A 19,861-nucleotide genomic window follows, 5' to 3' on the forward strand; every position below is an offset into this window, starting at 1 on the left:
GCGGGCGGGCGGAACAAGCTTGTTCGGGCCATAACTTTGTCGTTCATTGTGAGATTTTAAAATCATTTGGCACATTTGTTAACCATCATTAGACGGTGTGTCGCGCGAAAAAATTACGTCATTATCTCTAAGGTCAAGGTCACACTTTGAGTTCAAAGGTAACAAATAGCCATAAATGAGCTTGTCTGGGCTATAACTATGTCATTCATTATGAGATTTTAAAATCATTTGGCACATTTGTTCACCATTATGGGACGGTGTGTCGCACGAAAGAATCACGTCAATATCTCCAATGTCAAGGTCGCCACGACTAAAAATATATTTATTTGAAAACAAACTTACAAAGGGGGTTAATATTGTTTGTTCATTTCAAAAGTTCAGTTTGAGTTGTCTCCCTTTATCAGATTTTTTTTCACAATGAAAACCTGGTTTTGTGACAATTTTGTCCCTTGTCTCATCAATATTACAGGGTTGTGTTGTCTATCTCTATGTTGCAAGGTTGTGTTTTCTAATCAATATTGAAGGGTAATGTTTTGTCCTCAATATTGCCGGGTTGTGTTGTCTCCTCACTGTTTCAGAGTTGTGTTTTCTCCTCAATATTGCAGGGCTGTGTTTTCTCCTCAATGTTGCAGGATTTTGCTTTCTCCTCAATTTATTATCGTTGTGTTGTCTCCTCAATATTGCAGGGTTTTGTTGTCTCCTAAATGTTGCAGGTGTGTATTTTCTCCTGAATATTGAAGGGTTGTCTTGTCCCCTAAATATTGCCGGATAATGGTTTCTACATAATGTTGCAGGGTTGTGTTGGCTCCTTAATATTGAAGCGTTGTGTTCTCTCCTCAATACTACAGGTTTTTGTTTGATCCACAAAGTTGCAGGGTTGTGCTGTCTTCTCAACATTCCTGTGTTGTGTTTTCTCTAAAACATTACAGGGTTGTGTTGTTTCCTCAATATTGCAGTGTGGTGTTTTCGATTTTATATTGCAATGTTTTGTTGTCTCCTCAATGTTGCAGGTTTGTGATGTCTGCTTAATATTGCAGGGTTGAGTTGTCTCCTCAATATTGCAGGGTTGTGTTGTCTCCTGAATGTTGCAAGGTTGTGTTGTCTCCTCAATGTTGCAAGGTTGTGTCTTCTTTTTAATTTAATAGGGTTGCGTTTTCTTCTCAATATGGCAGGGTTGTGTTGTCTCCTGAATGTTTCAGGGTTGTGTTTTCTCCTCAGTATTGCAGGGTTGTGTTTTCTCATCAATATTGCAGGGATTTGTTTTTCTCCTCAATATCGCAGGGTCGTGTTTTCTTCTCAATTTATTAGGGTTGTGTTGCCACCACAATATTTCAGGGTTTGGTTGTCTTTTCAATATTGCAGGGTTGTGTTTTCTCCGCAATGTATCAGGGCTGTGTTGTCTCCTAAATGTTGCAGGGTTGTGTTGTCTCCTCAGTATTGCAGGAATGTGTTGTCTCCTAAATATTGCAGAGTTGTGTTGTCTACTCAATATTGCAGGGTTGTGTTGTCTCCTCAATATTTCAGGGTTGTGTTTGCTCCTCAATAGTGCAGGGCTGTGTTGTCTCCTCAATAATACATGGTTTTGTTTTCTACTCAATATTGCAGGGTTGTGTTTTCTCCTCCTATCCGGTTATTTAAGTGAATAAGTATGGGTAGGGAATGGTTTGGTAGGGTAAATGCATGTCCTAAAGTGTTAAAATAGCACATTTTTAGGTAAATGGCATGTTCATTAATTTTATATTTAGCAAAGCAAGAAATCTTTTTATCGTAGGATATAGACAATTCAATAATTGAAAAACATTGCACATTTTTTGAAATAGTTATAATGACTGAACATAGAACATGCACACACTATCTTTTTTGCTTATTAACCTCTCAATCAATTTCAGTGCCTGTCCCAGTGGAAAAGCCTGCAGGATTAAATCTGTGGTTTATAGCTCTTATTGTTGGTATTCTGGTGTTAATTGTCGTGGTCCTTATCATGTGCTATAAGTACCGGAACAGAGGTGGAACCTCCCCATGTAAGTATACCAGGGTTCATTAAGTTTGCCGTTGCTGGGTGTACATTTGCGAGGGCAAGTGATTGACTGTGTTATATTTCGTTTGCAATGGATCCTTGTCCTCAGATTAATGTTCACCAATTTAAACTGATTTATTTTTTAATTCAGCCTGTTAGTAGCAAATCAAACTATCAAACTTGAATTTTTGTAAGATCATTGCCAGAAAAACAATTGTAAAAATGTTTCTGAAAATTGCTTAAATATTTGCATTAAAACATTGATACGTTTAGTCGGTTTTATTATTTGATAGACTACATTTTGTAATGCGTTATGAATTTGGTTGTCAACAATATTGACTTAAATATTTGGCATTACTATTTCTTCCATAGGGGGCTAAAGATGAAAAAAGTATCTTTGCCCTATTGGCAAGTGGAGGTCAATCCTTCAATAACCCCCCACCCCATGTATATGGACCTTTTTTAGGGTGAGATATTGGATTGCAATACGTAAAGGGTGTTGAACAAAAGGGTTAAGATGGAATGTGGCCAGTTTTGTGATTAATTGTTATAATTCACTAAATCAAAGGATTTCTTAGTATACAACTTTTTTAATTAATGGTTCTTTTTATTTCAATCAAATCTGTGCACAAATGTACATTACATTTTAAAATATTGTGTAGGCTTTTTGCATTTCCCAGTTCAAAGAAATAGTAGAGTTGATGCAAAAAGGTTCAGGGTGCATCATTCTGCTATTTGGCTCGATATCTTTCCCTAAGTTTTAGACATGGGCTCAATGTGGCGGTATTCGGAACAATAATAATAAGAAAAAGCAGAATACTTAATATTTCTACAAAACGGATTAACATACATTTCCTGAACCTGAGGTTGATCAGCGACAATTAAGCCGGTTAAGCAACATTTCGAATACCTAATAAAGATGGATCTTTATTGGAAAGAATGACAAAATACTTTCATGGTAATATATATATCCCATTAAAAAACTCATTGAACCAATGTAAGTGTAATAAAAGTTTTAGATATTTATTTATTTTACACATAGTTACAAAGTCCCCATGGACATCTGTTGGTCCGTAGCCACAAACTTGTCCGATGGTGTTCTCTTACACTTTTCAACGTACTGAATTCCAAATTGTAGCCTTTTTTTCTTACGATGTAAAGTTGCGAATGTCCACTTGTATCGTCGTATGCTATAACTTGCAAAATATATGGCCCCTTTTCAATTTTGAATAAACCTCAATTTGTACACATATTTACCTTCACTTTTTACATACAAACTCACTCATGCTTTCTTATTATGTGAAGTTGTGACTTTGCGATTTTAATCGTTCTGATTTGAAAATTAGAAAAGTTATGCCCTCTTTTTAACTAAGAATTTTTGTAACTATATTATTGTTAATTTTGACTATTTTCGGAAAAATATACATCACTGAAACTCCAATATCGTGATGTGCTATATTTGGTGGGTAACACGTAACTTATGATCTCTAATAAGTTTCATCATACTATGACCCTGGCCACACCAAGGGGGTCAAATAATTTACATCAACTTTAAAATCTTGTACTCTGAAATCACAAGGCCCAAGGGTTTAATATTTGGTTTACAAAAATGTAATGTGGTTCCCAACAAACTTTGTTAAAACATGACCCAGTTGTCAAAGTGGCTAGCTATCCCTTATTTGTAATTGTTACAGCTTGCTGCATATTACATCATGGTGTTGGAAAAAATCTCTAATGTGACAAGTTTTAGTTCATTGTCTTATTATACATGTACCCAATTTCAATATTTCACGATGTAAATTTCATTATTTGATGTGAAGCAGACCCATTCACACGGATGTTAAAAATGAGTCGAGCTTTTAAAAAGGCGGTTTAATGCATGTGCGTAAAGTGTCGAGCAAGATTAGCCTGTGCAGTCCAGACAGCTTATCCGGGACGATAGTTTCCGCTTTTATGGAATGTTTCGCTTAAAGGAAGTACCTTCTTAACAAAATATTGATTGTAATCGGAAAGTGTTGTCCCTGTTTAGCCTGTGGGGATAGCATAGGCAAATCTGGGACGACACTTTATGCGCGTACATTTAGCCCAGTTTTCTCAGAACGCGGCTCAAATTTCAAGACACGAAATTCCCATTTAATGGGAACTCGACCCATTCACAGAATGTTAAAAAATGCTCTTATTTTAGTGCACACAAATAAGAAGAAGGCAGGCAACAACCCAGAACAGGCATTGAACGATACTGTTTTCCAGGATTTGGGCAGAGTGTAAGCACCATGAAGTGTAACCTTTCTTTTTGACCAGATTTTGAGGTAATCTGTTCTGTGCGACCATAGTGAAAGTGGAGTGTAAACTGAATATTTGACCTGAGTAATAGAAGTGTAAAAGTATTATGTTTGGTCTGTGTAACCCTTGTATGTATGTAATTAGAATGTAACCTTTAGACGTTTTTTTCTGACATGAGTGAAAGTACAGTGTTACTTTTCTGTCTGGCCTGCGTGAAAGTGGAAACTATATGTCTGGCTTAAATGAGAGTAGTATGTAACTTGTATGTCTGTCCTGAGTCAGAATATGAGTGACCTGTATGCCTGGTTTAAGTGAGAGTAGACTTAAACCTTTATGTCTGGCTAAAACAAGATAAGTGTGTAACCTTTATGTCTGGCCTGAGTGAGAAAAAAGTTTCACCTAAGAAATAGTAGAGTGTTATCTGATTGTCTGATATTCTTTCTTCAAAATAGCACTTACCTTTTCTCCTGTCATTACAGTGATGACTTTAATGACGCTTCCAGTGATGTGGAGACCGGTTTGAATGCAGAGGTAAGATGGGATATGGATACGATACGGTATGAGATAAAATAATATAAAATCGCATGATATATGAATTGGTTTACTTAATTAAAATATTATTACGAAAAATGAGATAAAACGGGATAAATTAACATGTGGATAATATAAAATGAAATCATTATAGCATACAATGAGATATGAAATATATACAATGAGATGATTTAACATGACATAAAATTGGGTCCTCTAACTTGATGTAACGAGATGATATGAGCTTAAATCATATAATACAAGAATCGCTTAACTAACTTAAGAGGACATTAGCTATAAGAGAGCATTGGTTGAACTTATATGATCTGCGTGTGGTTTATAACAAAATGATTCGAAACTGGTAATGTTCTGTTACAAACAATAAACGTTGTTTTACATCTTAATTCCTGTTATTAGTTTTGAATGAAAATCGATATTCTGCAAAACTAACACATGACGTTGATATAAGACTGGTTAAATTATCTTGATATATCATGAGATGAGATATCCTGTAAGATCGGAAGAAATGTGAAGAAATACAAAACAACATATGGTATAAATGATTTAATGGAAAATATATTTAAAAAAAACGTCAACAGTTAGATATAAACTGAAACAACTGACAACACACAAATGCTGTAAACACACGCATAATGCTATAATTAAACATTTATAGACATACAGTTTTCGTTTGAAAAGATGTGTTGCATGCAATCACCGTTCTTAAATATACTGAATAATTAGTTTTGTATTGTTACTTTTTTATGTTCTAAGTCAACACTGAAAGTCAGACAGATTTCGGACTGCACAGTCAAATCTGGAACGACACCTAAAAGTTCTCACCAAAGGCACTTTTATTGACAAAGATTAATTGAATGAAGTTTGTTTTGTAATTTTCATTGTTATTCAGATTTATTTTGGCATTTATTCATGTTGTAAATTGGCTAACAAACATGACTTGCAAAGCTATATGCTCTATCAATGCAGTTTGATTTTAATTATGACGTATATATACGTCTTCTCACATTTATATTCGTATGATTGTTCACCGCCATTATAGTTTAAAGATTAACTGTATACAGAATCTGTAAATGTTTGCTGAATTAAGGGATACGTAATTATTTAAAAAAATGTAAGGTTTATCATAGTACCTAAAGATTTTAACTTGTTCATGCCATGAACTATTTGTTAGCAGTTTTACTTATATGATTTTTTAATAAAAATTGTTCATGAAACGTTTGTATAAAATCGAAATTAGTAATGTAAAAATTAAAACATGTTTATGTTTTATCTTGATTTGATATATATTGTGTGTGGAGTTCTTTTCCATTTGGAGATCTGAAACATAACTTGCACACTACATACCAATTAATTAGAGCTGTTGTCACTTCTACTATGAGTGCTTCACAGTTTCCTTTATTATTAGGAAACACATTAAATACATTAGATGAGATTGTATAACACCTCTTATATCAAATCCCTGCTAACATGACTGACACCCAAGTTTTGCTCACTTTTTCAAATTTGTCCATGCTTTCTTTTTAAGCGTTCCTGATAATTGAGTATTCAAAAGGATTGGCATACTCTCGTCAAGAACATTGTATATTATCAATAACTTAATTTTTCGCTAGAGGACAAGTTTTCCATAATTATGAATCCTATGGAGAAGAATTAAAACAATACAATATTTTATCACTTTATTGTTATAAACCAAAGATTGTATAATGATTTCAAAGAAATATTGATTATGGAAATTGGACTATTATCTTCAAATAAGTTTAACAATTTGTGTTTGTTAAACGACCTTTCCATTATATCTGTTCTTCTGTGATCTAATGTCTTGATCAAGGCCTTTCAGTTTGTACAAACTGATATGATTCTTCAAACTCAGGCTAGTGACTCAATACCAATTGGCAAATTAAGCCGCTTATTTTTATTGTTAAAGCCCCATAGACACACAACATCAACGAGTATTTCGTAAATTATTTTGTAATATAAAATTAACTTATAAAATGTAAGTGTTCCTTATGGCACTAGCCAAAATGTTTTAATTCATTTTCTTTGCAATAGACGCGGCCTTTGAGTTGTGGCAGTGGGGATGCAGACTGTGGAAAAGGCAGTGAATTCGTGGAGGACGGGTCGGATAATATTGATGTAAGAAGGGACATGATAGCTCCAATAAATAGTGATCTAGTGTAGTGTAATTACTTATTAATTGAACGGTTTCGATCCATCGTTGCAATGTCACTTTAGGGTATTCAGTGTTCCAAATATGATAGGATACATGATTGTTTGACCATACTTGGTTTATATTTTCCGTCTTCAAAATGTCGGTTTTCAAATTTGTGAACATCGTAAAATGGTGAATCGAATGTGCTTGCTAAAGAACGTTCTTGGTTGTTTTGGTTCGTTGATGACATAGTTGATATGATATCATACTTGTATACAACTTCTTTAAAGAGCTGTTCAGATTTTATTTTCCCATTCAACTGCTTCGGGTCCAACTTAATTAATGCTACGGCCATATAAATTAATCATTCTGAACAAACCGGATTAAGATAATCCCTCGCTGCCCTAACAGTCCTCTGCTTAGTTTCATTTATGAAAACATACGATATGTAACATGTATTAACTAAGTGTCTTTGCAATAGCCGCGGCGTTTTAGTCGTGGCAGTGAGGATGCAGACTGTGGGAAAGGAAGTGAATTCGTGGAGGAAGAATAGAATAATATTGTGGTAAGAAGGGACATGATAGCTCCAATTAATTTATTATGTGGGAATCAGTGATCTAGTGTAGTGTAATTACTTATTTTTTGAACGGTTGATGTTCGCTTTATTCTCTTTTATTATTATTGATTATTGTAAATTATCATTCGTATAAATTCACAAATGCTACGGGTCCATCTTAATTAATGTTAAGGGCTCATCTAAATTAATCAGTCTGAAGCAAACCGGATTAAAACAATCCCTTGCTGACGTAACAGTATTCTGCTTAGTTTGATTGATGAAGACAGCCGATAATGTTTCATGTAGTAATTCATGTTGTTTGCTATTGGAGCGGCCTTCGAGTTGTGGCAGGGAGGATGCAGACTTTGGAAAAGGGAGTGAAGTCATGGAGGACGGGTCGTTCATCGGATAATACTGAGATATGAAGGGTTATCAAAGATCGAAAGACGCAATTGCATAGGATGCACTGATTTAATCTATTGTAATAACTTATTGTTTATATGTTTCTTTCTTTCTGTGAACTGGCACTATGAGAGTTATGAAATGTTTAACATCCTGATAGGAGAAATGATGGCTTGACTATACCTCGTTGGTAAATATTTTCCGTCTTCACAATGGCAGTAATCAAATTTGTCAACATCGTAAAACACGGTGAATCGAATGAGCATGATAAAGAACTTTCATCTACAATTAGTTGCTTTTTGGAATACTCAATTATCAGGTTTTGTGGTGAGTTGATTGGTATCATTAAATTATATACGACATCTTTAAAGATATGTGCATGTTTTAATTGCCATTTCTTTTTAAACTTACAGAATCTAATTTTAAATAAAGCAAATAATTGGACTCGAATGTGTTGATCTTGTTCATACAATTTCACATTATGAGATTTCGAATTTGTGAATAACATGACTGTTATGTTTGTTTACCTAGTAACAGTTCTGCAAGCTAATTTCTTTGTTTCTTTTACTATTATCTTTTTCGAAGAAAATAAAGCTTTAAAAAAACATTTACATATGTTTAAAATTATTTTATGTTAAAGAGTTTTAAAGTAATGCTTATCATGCATTTAATTTATGCATATATAACTTTAAGATGTATATGACACAAATTAGTCTTTAGTATTATATATATTTTGTTTTATTATACCTCACTTTTATTCACAATGCTAAACTCCCACAGGCCATCATGACATAGAAAAACTGTCAGACCCAGAGGGAAAAAAATACTGTCCAAAATATAATGTCGCCCGCTACCTAAGCAATCACGTGCCACTAGCGGGAAAAAAAATTACTGCAAAAAAAAATAATGTCGCCCGCTACCTTAGCAATCATGTGCGGAATGGTAAAAAATTATACTGTCCCATTTGCGCATGCGCAGTACGCAGTTTTGCATTACCGTTGTATTTGGATATTTAAAATATCGATTGCAGCTGAAACTGTGCTGTAGAATAGATTAATGTCATTTCTTAAGCTTTGACAGGAGTCATAAAAATAATCAATTTAGTATAAACGACACGCTTACCTCAATGGCAACTTTAATCCAATGCTAATATTAACAATAAAGTTACAACGATATACACTTTCAGTGTCTGTTCTTAAGGTGTTATGCATGACAAACACAATCCGAAATACGTTTTGGATGCGTTCGATGCTTCAAACAAATACTTTATTTTTTTTAAACTACCACGTCCATATTGTTGTTCCAAAATGTTTCGTCACCGAAATGGCGTCACACGAGTACGTCATACATTGCGTAATCAAGTGATGAAAATAAAATACGGAAAGCTGGTTCTGTAATATATTTTTAAAGTCTCTATAACGCTCAAAATCAACGAAAATTTCGTAAAGTATTTCGTAAAATAAAGTTTACACGTAAACAATTAGTGTTCCTTATAGCAATAGCCACAATTTCAACGCTAGCTGTGGTATGATTACATAGATTTCTGAAGATACAAAATGCTCGTTTTTATTTATTTGTGACCACAATAAATTCCATGCTAATTTCCCGCAAATATATCTATTCATACGACACACGAACACTAAAATGGTACCATGTTAAAACCATAATAAAAACGAGCATTTTGTATCCACAAACATCTATTTTACCAGACCACATCCGGTGTTGAAATGTCGGCAATAGCCATAAGGAACAATGATTTTTAATTGTTTAGCTTAACTTAAAGAAATATTGTACGCATTTTCGTTGATTTTGATTAGTAATATTACTTTAAAGAAACAATTGACGACTAAGTACATTGATGGGATAAATCGATTACTAGTTCGGTGCCGAATAAAGCGAAATTCATTTTGCTCGGCCCGAAAATCTGAACCACTCAACATGCTAATGGTTGTTCATTGCTGAAATTAAATACAAGTATTGACTATTAAAATTATTAATGGTTCATATAATTTTTCAAATTTGAATAGTTTGTTTGGTATAATAAAATAAATATTACATGTCTGACAGGGTGACAGTAAATTTGTCAACTTTCGGAAAAATACTGTCAACCTTGGCTTCGCCTCGGTTGACATTATTTCCTCAAGTTGACAATTTTGCTGTCACCCTGTCAGACATGTAATATTAATATAATAAATCCATCCAAAAAAATGATACAGTGTTTATTTTAATTCACATATTGGGTGCATAGAACATGACCTTTAATGTTTAATGTTATATGTGCGAGTGCTATCCTGAATATAAAACTTTTGTTGGTGATGAAACCCTGTCATAAATAAAATATTACACTGGCGTTCTAATTTGATAGCTTTACATTTCACTACTTTAAATGTAAATGCATACTTTTTAAACAATTTTCATTGACATTCGAGATTATACTTTGTATACTACGGAGTATTGTATAATGTTTTATATTTTTGAAGTGTTCTACAATTAGATTGGGTGCTGTGATGATGCATGTGCGTGTGTCAGGCACTTTGTTAGTAATATATGTTGCTTTGTTGATTGGATGTTATGTAGATATTATAAGAAATGTGATGCTTCTGTCTTTCTTTCTCCAAAATAATTGTTGTGTTGGTCTGCCATGACAGATTTGTTAATAATAAAATAGGTTTGGTGTTTTACTTTCATCATTGTTTAACTTGAGAATATTATTTTAGTTAAACAAAAATGTCGAAAATACAAAGTAATAACAAAAACATGTTTATAATTGTAGAGCACTGACTTTAGTTCTTTGTAATCAAAATCTATAAATTAATTATTCGGCGTTCAGATATAGTACAGAAGATAGTGTTCAGTTATATGTGTATAATTTAGTATTGAATTGCAATGTTTATTTTATGTAAAGGATTATAATTTATAATAAGCACAAGCTTCATAAATGTTTTGTTTGTTTGTTAAATGTTAAGACTTTTCAACTCAAATGGTATGCTACCTTCAATGATAGACATAGCATCAAACTAAGTGCATTTAAGAAGAATAATGTTGTGAGCGATGTCGGTACATACATACCGCAGGCAAGAAATAAGCACCAGCAGTGAATTAAGTCGATAAAGGTTTAGACATTTTGCTTCAACTGTTAACGGCCAGTTCAGTTAACAAACTGATCTTTTAAAGTAAATAAAATCAATAAAGAAGGAAACATTCTTCTCAAGCAACCAAACATCTTTTGATTATATTATTTAGAATTAAGACATATTTTTAACTTTTAGTATTTCATTTACTACAAAAGTCAGTTAACTAAAGTTAATGACTGGTATCTCTAATTTTTATAAGTGATAAGTGTGCTTTAAATATTTTTGTATGGGTTCCTGCCAAATGTCATCATTATAATTTGTTATGAAATCCTATCAAAGTCCCTTGTAAAGTTGTCAGTAGTTTCGCTCCTCAACACCTTGAAATATTATGTCATTATCATGTTTTAACCGTTTTCATTCGGCACTCATATATGCTTAATTTTCATATAATCCCAGAAGTTCATGTTAATATTCAAAATTTGATTTCACTATATTAGCGTAAAAACACCATTGCAATGTTGTAGATATATCATAAGGAAATGTTTAGCTCACTCAAAAGCAACACAAAGTAATTCTTAAACCAAATCTGTTTTCTTTGTAACGGTGTGATCAAATACAATTCAGGAATTTACATCTGAAAGTTTTAATCATTAAGAAAACTCTAGTTATTTTGAATCTTTAGTTTGCAAAAGATATGATTAACTGGCCTTTTATTGTTTTTTAATAGTATATAATTTTTCCGTCCAAACGCATAGTAGATTGAAATATATCTAGTATTGTAAGAACGTATATTCCATGTAATGAAAATTAAATTTTCTTTATCATTGCTATACATGCCAGAAATGCCATAAGTTCGATAAAGGCATGTTTCTAAGAGAGAATAACAATTTTTAAATTAGAAAAAAGGCTCGAATCGGACAAAAATAGACATGCCATTTAAAACCAAACATTATTATGTGCAAACAGTTTACATTAAAGTTAAGTATTAAATTGTATCATGTGCTTGCAATCTGTGTATCAGATACAATAATTGCACATTCAACCTATTCTTTCACTGGACCAACAATATACTTTGTTGAATGCTAAATGTAAAGTTTCATAATTATTGTAAAAATTCAAATATATGTTGAATTTTTGCATAATGGAAACACGTTCAATAATCAAGTGACAGATGTGAAATATATTCATATGTTAAGAAAAGTTATAACAACCAATTGCGGCAGCGTTTTATGATTGGTTCATGTATATTTAAATTTGTGTGTCTTCGCTTCAGCTGTGTTTTTACCGTGACAACATTCCGGCATATTGCCAACATGTCATGTGTGTTTTGTGAATTGAACTGTTGATATTAATCACATATGTAAGTTTTAACAAGTTTTGTATATTTGCTGTTAGCCTCATATATATGTTTTAATTAATTTTGTACATTTGATGTTAGCCTCATGTTAAAAAAACTAAGTTGATTAAGAGTTTTATGTTCAGATTGACATCAATATTTTCAGAGTCAAGTATTTAAACTCATCAATAATATTAACTCAAACTAAGTATCAACTTTTGTTTTGCGAGAATTGCAGTATTATTATCTTCTGATGTTTTACACACATGCACAATTGATAAGCATAATCTGAGAGAATATATGATTTCACCATGATACTAGGCACCAACCAATAATCGTTTGTTTGGCTCATAAATAAATATATAGAGGATATTCTTTGGATCTGGTGGAACACCGATTTAAATTGACGAGTTATCATAACAAATGCAAATGTATTTTTTCCATGATCATGAGTGAGGAAAAATCGATAATCCACCATTTCGTTTTATTTTATGCTTACACATGATTATTTTTGTATATTCCCATTCCGGACCATATAATTCCCTGTTGGGCGCCCATAAATGTTATTACATGTATATTCAAGAGAAGCTTTTCCGTATGTTTTTATAAACATTGAATGCAGATTAATCGCCCTTGCTAACATTTGGGGGCCACAATGGAGAAACCAAATATATATTAAAATAGTTCCTGTCAAATAACAGAACAATATCGATAATTGTCCCTGTTAGTTTTCACTGTCTGAAACAGTAAAATATCAGATTTGATTAACTGATATTTCTCTATTTACAATCGGAAAGCATAAAATAAACACGAATTATATTACGAAATGTTTTATTTAAAATTGATTGTAATCTATTTTAGTATTCCAGATCATTAATTAGCTTTTATTTGTTATTGAACATTCTCATTGTTCAGCTTTATTTATATATAATGGTACATTTGCAAATGATTCATATAACCCTATCAAATAGAGGATCGCATTCAACAGCACTTATGTATGTGTGTTTTTAAGACATTGCCAAATACATAAAACCAATTATTTTACCTTAGAAAATTCCGACTTAATTTGTATTGTTCTGTAAATATAATTATATTTCTTGCAAACTGGTCAATTCTAACTAGTTGTGTATTTAAAAAGATGAGCATTGAATCAGCAATTTTAGCATTCAACAAAAGCAGCTGTAATATAAAAATAGCCATGCTTCTATATTTTAGTGTTAAGGTAAAACGAAGGCAATAGTTGTTTTTTCTTATTTGTTGTACTATCTTTGAATACCAGATTAATTTAAAGGATGTGCTTTAACACGAAACAATACAATATGATATTCGTAACTTATCTGCCAACGGGTTTGTTTACCATAACTAATACAAATTAGAAATGTCAGTGTTAAGGTAATGAAATTGCATGTTTCATGTGTGAAATTGTGTGCACATGATACAGATGTATTGTCGAATTATTATAGTTACACTTAATTATATAACTATGTACAACAATTTAAACATTTGTGCATATCAATAATCTTGTCCATTTGATTCATTTTGATAATTTCACTTGCCATGGTGAATGTTATGCCCACAGTGTATGCTAAGAGATTGTATTTATAAATACAATTGTACGCATGCGAAAGGTGATTTTGCCAGGTCATATGTTCAAATTACCTTTCCTTAATTATGCACTTATATAGAACCACCTTGTTGTTGTACAGTTCTTATTGAGTCAGGTCAATGTAATACCCTCGGTGTACACTTATAATTGTATATCCCATAGTCATTGTCTATTACGCAAACGCCGGTCTCCAGTGTTTTGCATGTTTTATTAAAGTTGTTCTTCTTAAAATTTGACCCAGCATTTGTACAAATCTTGCAAGATATGTACATTTCAAGAAAGGAGTTTTATTTCTGCGTTGAATAAGACCAAGGATGTGAAAATCGCTAATCAACTGATGAAGTTATGTCTGTTTAAAGCGATGCACCCCGTTTTCGAGTCATTTTGAGTTTTCAAGAAAAGTTGATTTTTCGTTATAATTTGATTATTTATCGTTCAAAATTATGTTTGAAATAATTAATATCATAGCCACACGCTAACAACCTGTGCTCATACGGAGTTTCTTCATTTATTTGGCAAAATATGTTGAGTACTTACATAGGGTTAATTTTTGCTTTTTAATCCTAAAACCTGCAAGCGTGTTAGTTTTTGTTTTCAGAGTTCGAATGCCGTTGAAGGCAGTATATTTTATTCATCTTCATCTAGCGATTGTAGTATGTTCAGACTATTTAAAACATTAAATGTTAGTAGGTTAACACATTAAATGACAGTGTTAAAAAAATAAGAAAACTGTGAACAAGTCCCTTCAAATAGTGACCAGTGAGTGCTACCAGCAAACAGTTCGTCAACAGAATCCATATTAAAAAAATCCTTTCAAAGGGAAACATCACACGTTGGTTACCGCCATGGGTAATTAAAGACATAACATATTAAAGACGTACACACACAATTGACAATTTGCAAAAATGGTACATCCATCTTTTTGTTTCAGGATTTAAATTATATTTCAGGTACAATGCCATCTTTCAATATTTACTTTTTCTTGCGAACAGATATATACCGTTGTATTTCAAAAGAGGCGATATGTGCTCTGCAATTGTGTAGCCTTAGCTGTAACTTTGTATTGCCATTATATATGCGTCGCGCTCGGGAAAACCTTGCTTGTGCTAATCTGGGGTGATACTGTCCGCTAGACTTGATTATAGTTCCAAAGAGAACTCCTCTACACGAAAATAACCATAAAGGCGTTAAGTGTCTTCCCTGAAATGTCTCGGCGGACTGCACTGGCTTCTATGGGACGATACTCTACACACATTCATTAAACCGGTTGTCCCGGAAAGCGACTCTATTATGTATTCCCCGTAATACACCCCGTTATTCACCGGAAGAAAAAAAAACGCATTTCTTGTGTTTTCTAGCAACTATTCCATAAGAAACATATTGATGTTACAACTGATCCTTAACAACGTTGTCATGTTTATGGTCAGCGATGCCTAATAAGCCCCGCCTTCTGCCTGACTCAACCTTATAACCGTTCGATAGTATCATCAGAAGTATCTAAAAGGCCAACAGACACGCCGGGTATGCGGATACTTTGATAACAGATGGCACTTCGATACCAGATAACAACAAAAGCCACGCGCGAGAGTTAAGTTCTTCAGCTTTTTTGAATTTATGTTCTGTTCATTTTGTTTTCAGACACGTAACATTGTTTGGTCGATTAATGGTATAGTACTTCGTATTGCGGAGCAAGAAAGTCGTGATAAAAAACGGTGGATTATAAAAAAGAGATTAAATTGCATCGATAATCGTCATGAATTCGATGATCAGTACGTATTTCAACATAATAAAATACTTGGAAATAAATCAAGAACCTGCCAACTAATCGAAATAAAAGATCAATATGTCCATTAATGTTACAACGTGTTAAATTTTAGTTGAATAACGTATTTGAGGAAATTCAAATGTTTTAAGAGTCGGATACCACATTTTCATGGACACTTCTTTTACCGATCATCTCAAAGAAAATGGCACTTCGATTCCAGACAACTCGACACTTTTTACCAGATATAACACACTCTATTTAGTGAATCAGAAAAGCAGAATTTGCTGTGGAATACTGCTAAAGTAAACAGGTTATAAATAAAAATGTATGTACTGACGTAAATTAAAAACGAATTACCGAAACATGTTCTTATATCTTTGGAATATGATAATAAAAGGGAAACGGAAGTGTACAGCTCAATATAAAGGGAGCTCCAATTATAAAGGATTTTATGAGGTGTATTGGCCGCTTTAAGACCCCTTGCTCCCCTTATCTAGAGTCCAGCCATAAGTTCAATTAACACAGTCGTGTTGATCCACATGATCCGTTGTATTTTCAATTATCTTAATCTCAATTTACCACTTAAAAACAAGTTTATTATTTAGACAATTATTTTCGGTCGTAACTTGAAATATATAACTTTAGAAATACGCATTTGAATCTTATTTAAAATTTGCACTTATAATATTAGTTATATAAGTTAATAGTAAAAAGATTTTCAAAATGATTGGTAAGAATAGCCATTATATACATAAATGCATTTCAGGTAGAAGATAAAACTCGGTTATCAGAGAGCCCAATTTGTTGAAAGTCTCTGTTATCCGAAATGCCCTATATCGGGAATCAAAGTAACCGCAACTTCATGCATACCACCTATTAAACCATGCTCTATATTCGTTTATATTTCATTTAATACTATCAAAATTTCAGTATTTTAAGCACAGAGATTACTCTACATGCTGGAATATCAAACAATTTCTTGCAATATTTCTAAGTAGTTTTATTTTGTTGAAATGTTTACTGTTCACCCAGTTTATGCTGTTTTCCGACCGAATTTTCTGGGTTTTTTTGGTAAAAATCTTCCATTTTTCGGTGATGTTTTTCTTGGCAATAGAAAAAGATACACCATTTATAATCTCGACCATGCGCCTTGTCTAAAAAAACTAATCTTTATGATATAACTTTACAAAAACTGATGAACTTACCTCTCGCGCTTGGCTTTTGTTGTTATCTGGTATCAAAGTGCCATCTGTTATCAAAGTATCCGCATACCCAGCGTGAACAGACACGTGCAGACAAATAATAATAATATTTTATAAAGGAATGTACTATAATAAGATTGAAATTAAAACGCTGAAACAAATTTTTAGTGCTAAAATAGGACGAATTTGATAATTGGTAATTTCCGGAAATAGTTCAGTAATTTCCGCCTTTATTTACTCTGATAACGCACGGTTTGCACTGGCTTCCTTCGCCATTAAATAATACTCTTTGGAACAAAGCATATTCACGCCGAATGGTATACATTTGATGGAGATGCGGGCCACCATGATGAACGCGCCCGACAAGGCGAATGCCTCGATGAACATCTCATACAGATACGGCACGACGAACTGGCCCAGGCTTGTGCATATAGTGAGGCAGACCAACGGGACCCCGTGATCCATGTGGAATACCCAGCTGACCGTTATGAAGGCCGCGAGGTAGCAAGTGCACATCCCCATACATGTTAGTGTTTTAGTCGGGTTATGCGAAAACTTGGCTTAATGCATGTGCGTAAACATGTCAACCCAGATAAGCCTTTTTAGTCTGCACAGGCTAATCTGGTTAGACACTGCTCGCTTTATTGCAGTTTTCGTTTAAAGGAAAATCCTTTTTTATCCTTGTTTATCCTAAGCGAAAATTAAGTTGATACAGAAAGCGTCGTTCCTGAAGAGCCTGTATGGACTGCATTGATTAAGCTGGAACGACACTTTACGCATATGCATTTAGCCTGTTTTTCCAGAGTGTGACCATTTGTTAGTCGCAAGATCGCAAGAGCACATCCCCATACCTGTTATTATTGGTGAAACGTTGGTACCATTTGAATGCTTTTGCCGTTATGCAAAAATGGGTCTTATGTCATATGCGGCCTGCGCATCCGCACAGTCTGGTCAGGAGCTACCCACTTCGCTATTGCGCAGACTGGTAAGAAGCTACGGTGGCCGTATATGGCATTAGACCAATTTTCGTTTGATGCGAATTATGTTTTATAAAGATAGGTGAAGAACACTCAGCTCACGTTTTTCCATCAGATAGCAACAGAACATTACCATATCTGTTGTAGGGAATAATAACTTTAAGTTGCGTGAAGCGAGGCTTAGAAAAAACAACCCCGGGCCCGTATTTACAAACCGATCCTAAGACATAAGTCTAAAACAAACCCGGGACCGTATTCACAAACCGATCCTAAGACATAAGTCTAAAACAATCCCAGGCCCGTATTCACAAACCAATCCTAAGACATAAGTCTAAAACAATTCCAGGCCCGTATTCACAAACCGATCCTAAGACATAAGTCTAAAACAAACCCGGGCCGTTATTCACAAACCGATCCTTAGACAGTCTAAAAAATAATATACAAAAGAACGGTCACGTACTCAAACTTCTTGAAAGTCAAGTCTTGCGTGGTACTTAATGCATGTAGTTATTTAACTATTTATTAAGAACAATATGTTAATGATATAAGCACAAGTGTTAGCCTGTATGTATGCAAAATATGGGCTATTTTAATTGAGTCTAAGACTATTCTTTATTCTTGTTAAGTCTTAAAAGAAGTACGGGCCCTGAACCTCAAACCTTTTGAGTTGTTTTTGTTTTAGTATGAACGTATCTGGTTTCGACTCTAACGTGATTTGTTATGTTCATCATCATGTTCGCCATTTTCTTTAATTTGAAAATAGACTGTCAAACGGTGTGAACTATTATCACTTTTTGTTTAGTTCAGTTTATCTGATCTTTCATCATGCAAATTAATTGATGTTTATTCTGCCTCTGTTGCAAACATTGACCAAATAAAGCTGGGTCGGATAAACTAGTTGATATCCGGCAGTGCATCACGTGACCGTGATCTAACCGTAAGTATGTATTCCTACGCGCCGATTAACAAGTTATAATATTTGACCTTTGAAATTTATTGGGACGCATCATGAATGTTATCGTTATATTATATCACCATTTTTTCGTTCTTTGAAATATATTACCGAACCAGCTTTCCGTATTTATCATTTTCATTTACTTGATTACGCAGTTTATTACGTTTCTAGTGTGACGTTATTTCTCAGACAAAACATACTATCTAGTTTCTCTCAGGATTTTAGGGACACAATTTTGACGTGGTGGTTTTAACATTATTTCTTTTAAATATTTTAAAGCATGGAACAAATCATAAACGTATTTTGGATTGTGTGTTTGTGTTTCATAAGTGTTAACTTCGATAGGAATAAAATAATTCGCTACGACAGGATTACGAGTTCGTAAATCGGGTTTTGGGTCAGAATGGTTAGCATTCGACACAAACGCTATCAAAAAATAGTGTGGTTTAAAATACATTTCGATAATAGAAATGGGAAAAACAGAAACGGAGTTCGACAAACTTTGAAAGAGATGGAAGAAAAGAAAATGGATGTGTATATCGTTGTAAATTTATTGTTATAAGCAATGGATTAAAGTTGTCATTAAGGTAAATACAAATTAGTTTTTGTTTTGCTGCTGCATTTTGTTTTCATTTTTTTACCAAGAAAAATATCACATCCTCGAATCGTTTTTTTTTATTTCTTCTCATATTTTTAATAGGAAAGTATTAAAAGGAACAGTTTAATGTGGAGCTCTTTTTTACGTGACACAATCGGTAGTTATTCGGTCGTCAGGAATGTAGGAGGCCCGACAAGAATAATTATATTGTTTTGTCAATTAATCATTTGTTTTTGATAAAATGTGTCAACGGCATGAAGCAAGATAAAACGGCCACCGGAAAAACTTTGCGAAACCGAAAATTCGCAAACTTAAGTACCCTTTTTCTTAAAGATTCGCTACTTTGAGACATAGTATGCGATAAAAGTCTCATCTTTTATTAATATTTG

At 33.4% G+C, this 19,861-nt stretch overlaps 1 protein-coding gene across 1 annotated transcript in view; it reads left to right on the forward strand.

Moving 5' to 3' along the window:
* Positions 1-8,396, forward strand: part of LOC127835727 (slit homolog 2 protein-like) — a 208,169-nt gene extending 199,773 nt beyond the window's left edge. Inside the window, exons 20-25 of the mRNA XM_052362162.1 lie at positions 1,890-2,021; positions 4,203-4,281; positions 4,780-4,831; positions 6,902-6,985; positions 7,483-7,566; positions 7,889-8,396. Coding sequence (XP_052218122.1) covers positions 1,890-2,021; positions 4,203-4,281; positions 4,780-4,831; positions 6,902-6,985; positions 7,483-7,554 — 419 coding nt within the window. The 3' untranslated portion in view covers positions 7,555-7,566; positions 7,889-8,396. The remainder of the gene's footprint in view (positions 1-1,889; positions 2,022-4,202; positions 4,282-4,779; positions 4,832-6,901; positions 6,986-7,482; positions 7,567-7,888) is intronic.
* Positions 8,397-19,861: the final 11,465 nt, after the last annotated feature.

The sequence above is a fragment of the Dreissena polymorpha genome, chromosome 6 (genome assembly GCF_020536995.1).
Source record: "Dreissena polymorpha isolate Duluth1 chromosome 6, UMN_Dpol_1.0, whole genome shotgun sequence".
NCBI classification, from domain to species: Eukaryota; Metazoa; Mollusca; class Bivalvia; order Myida; family Dreissenidae; genus Dreissena; species Dreissena polymorpha.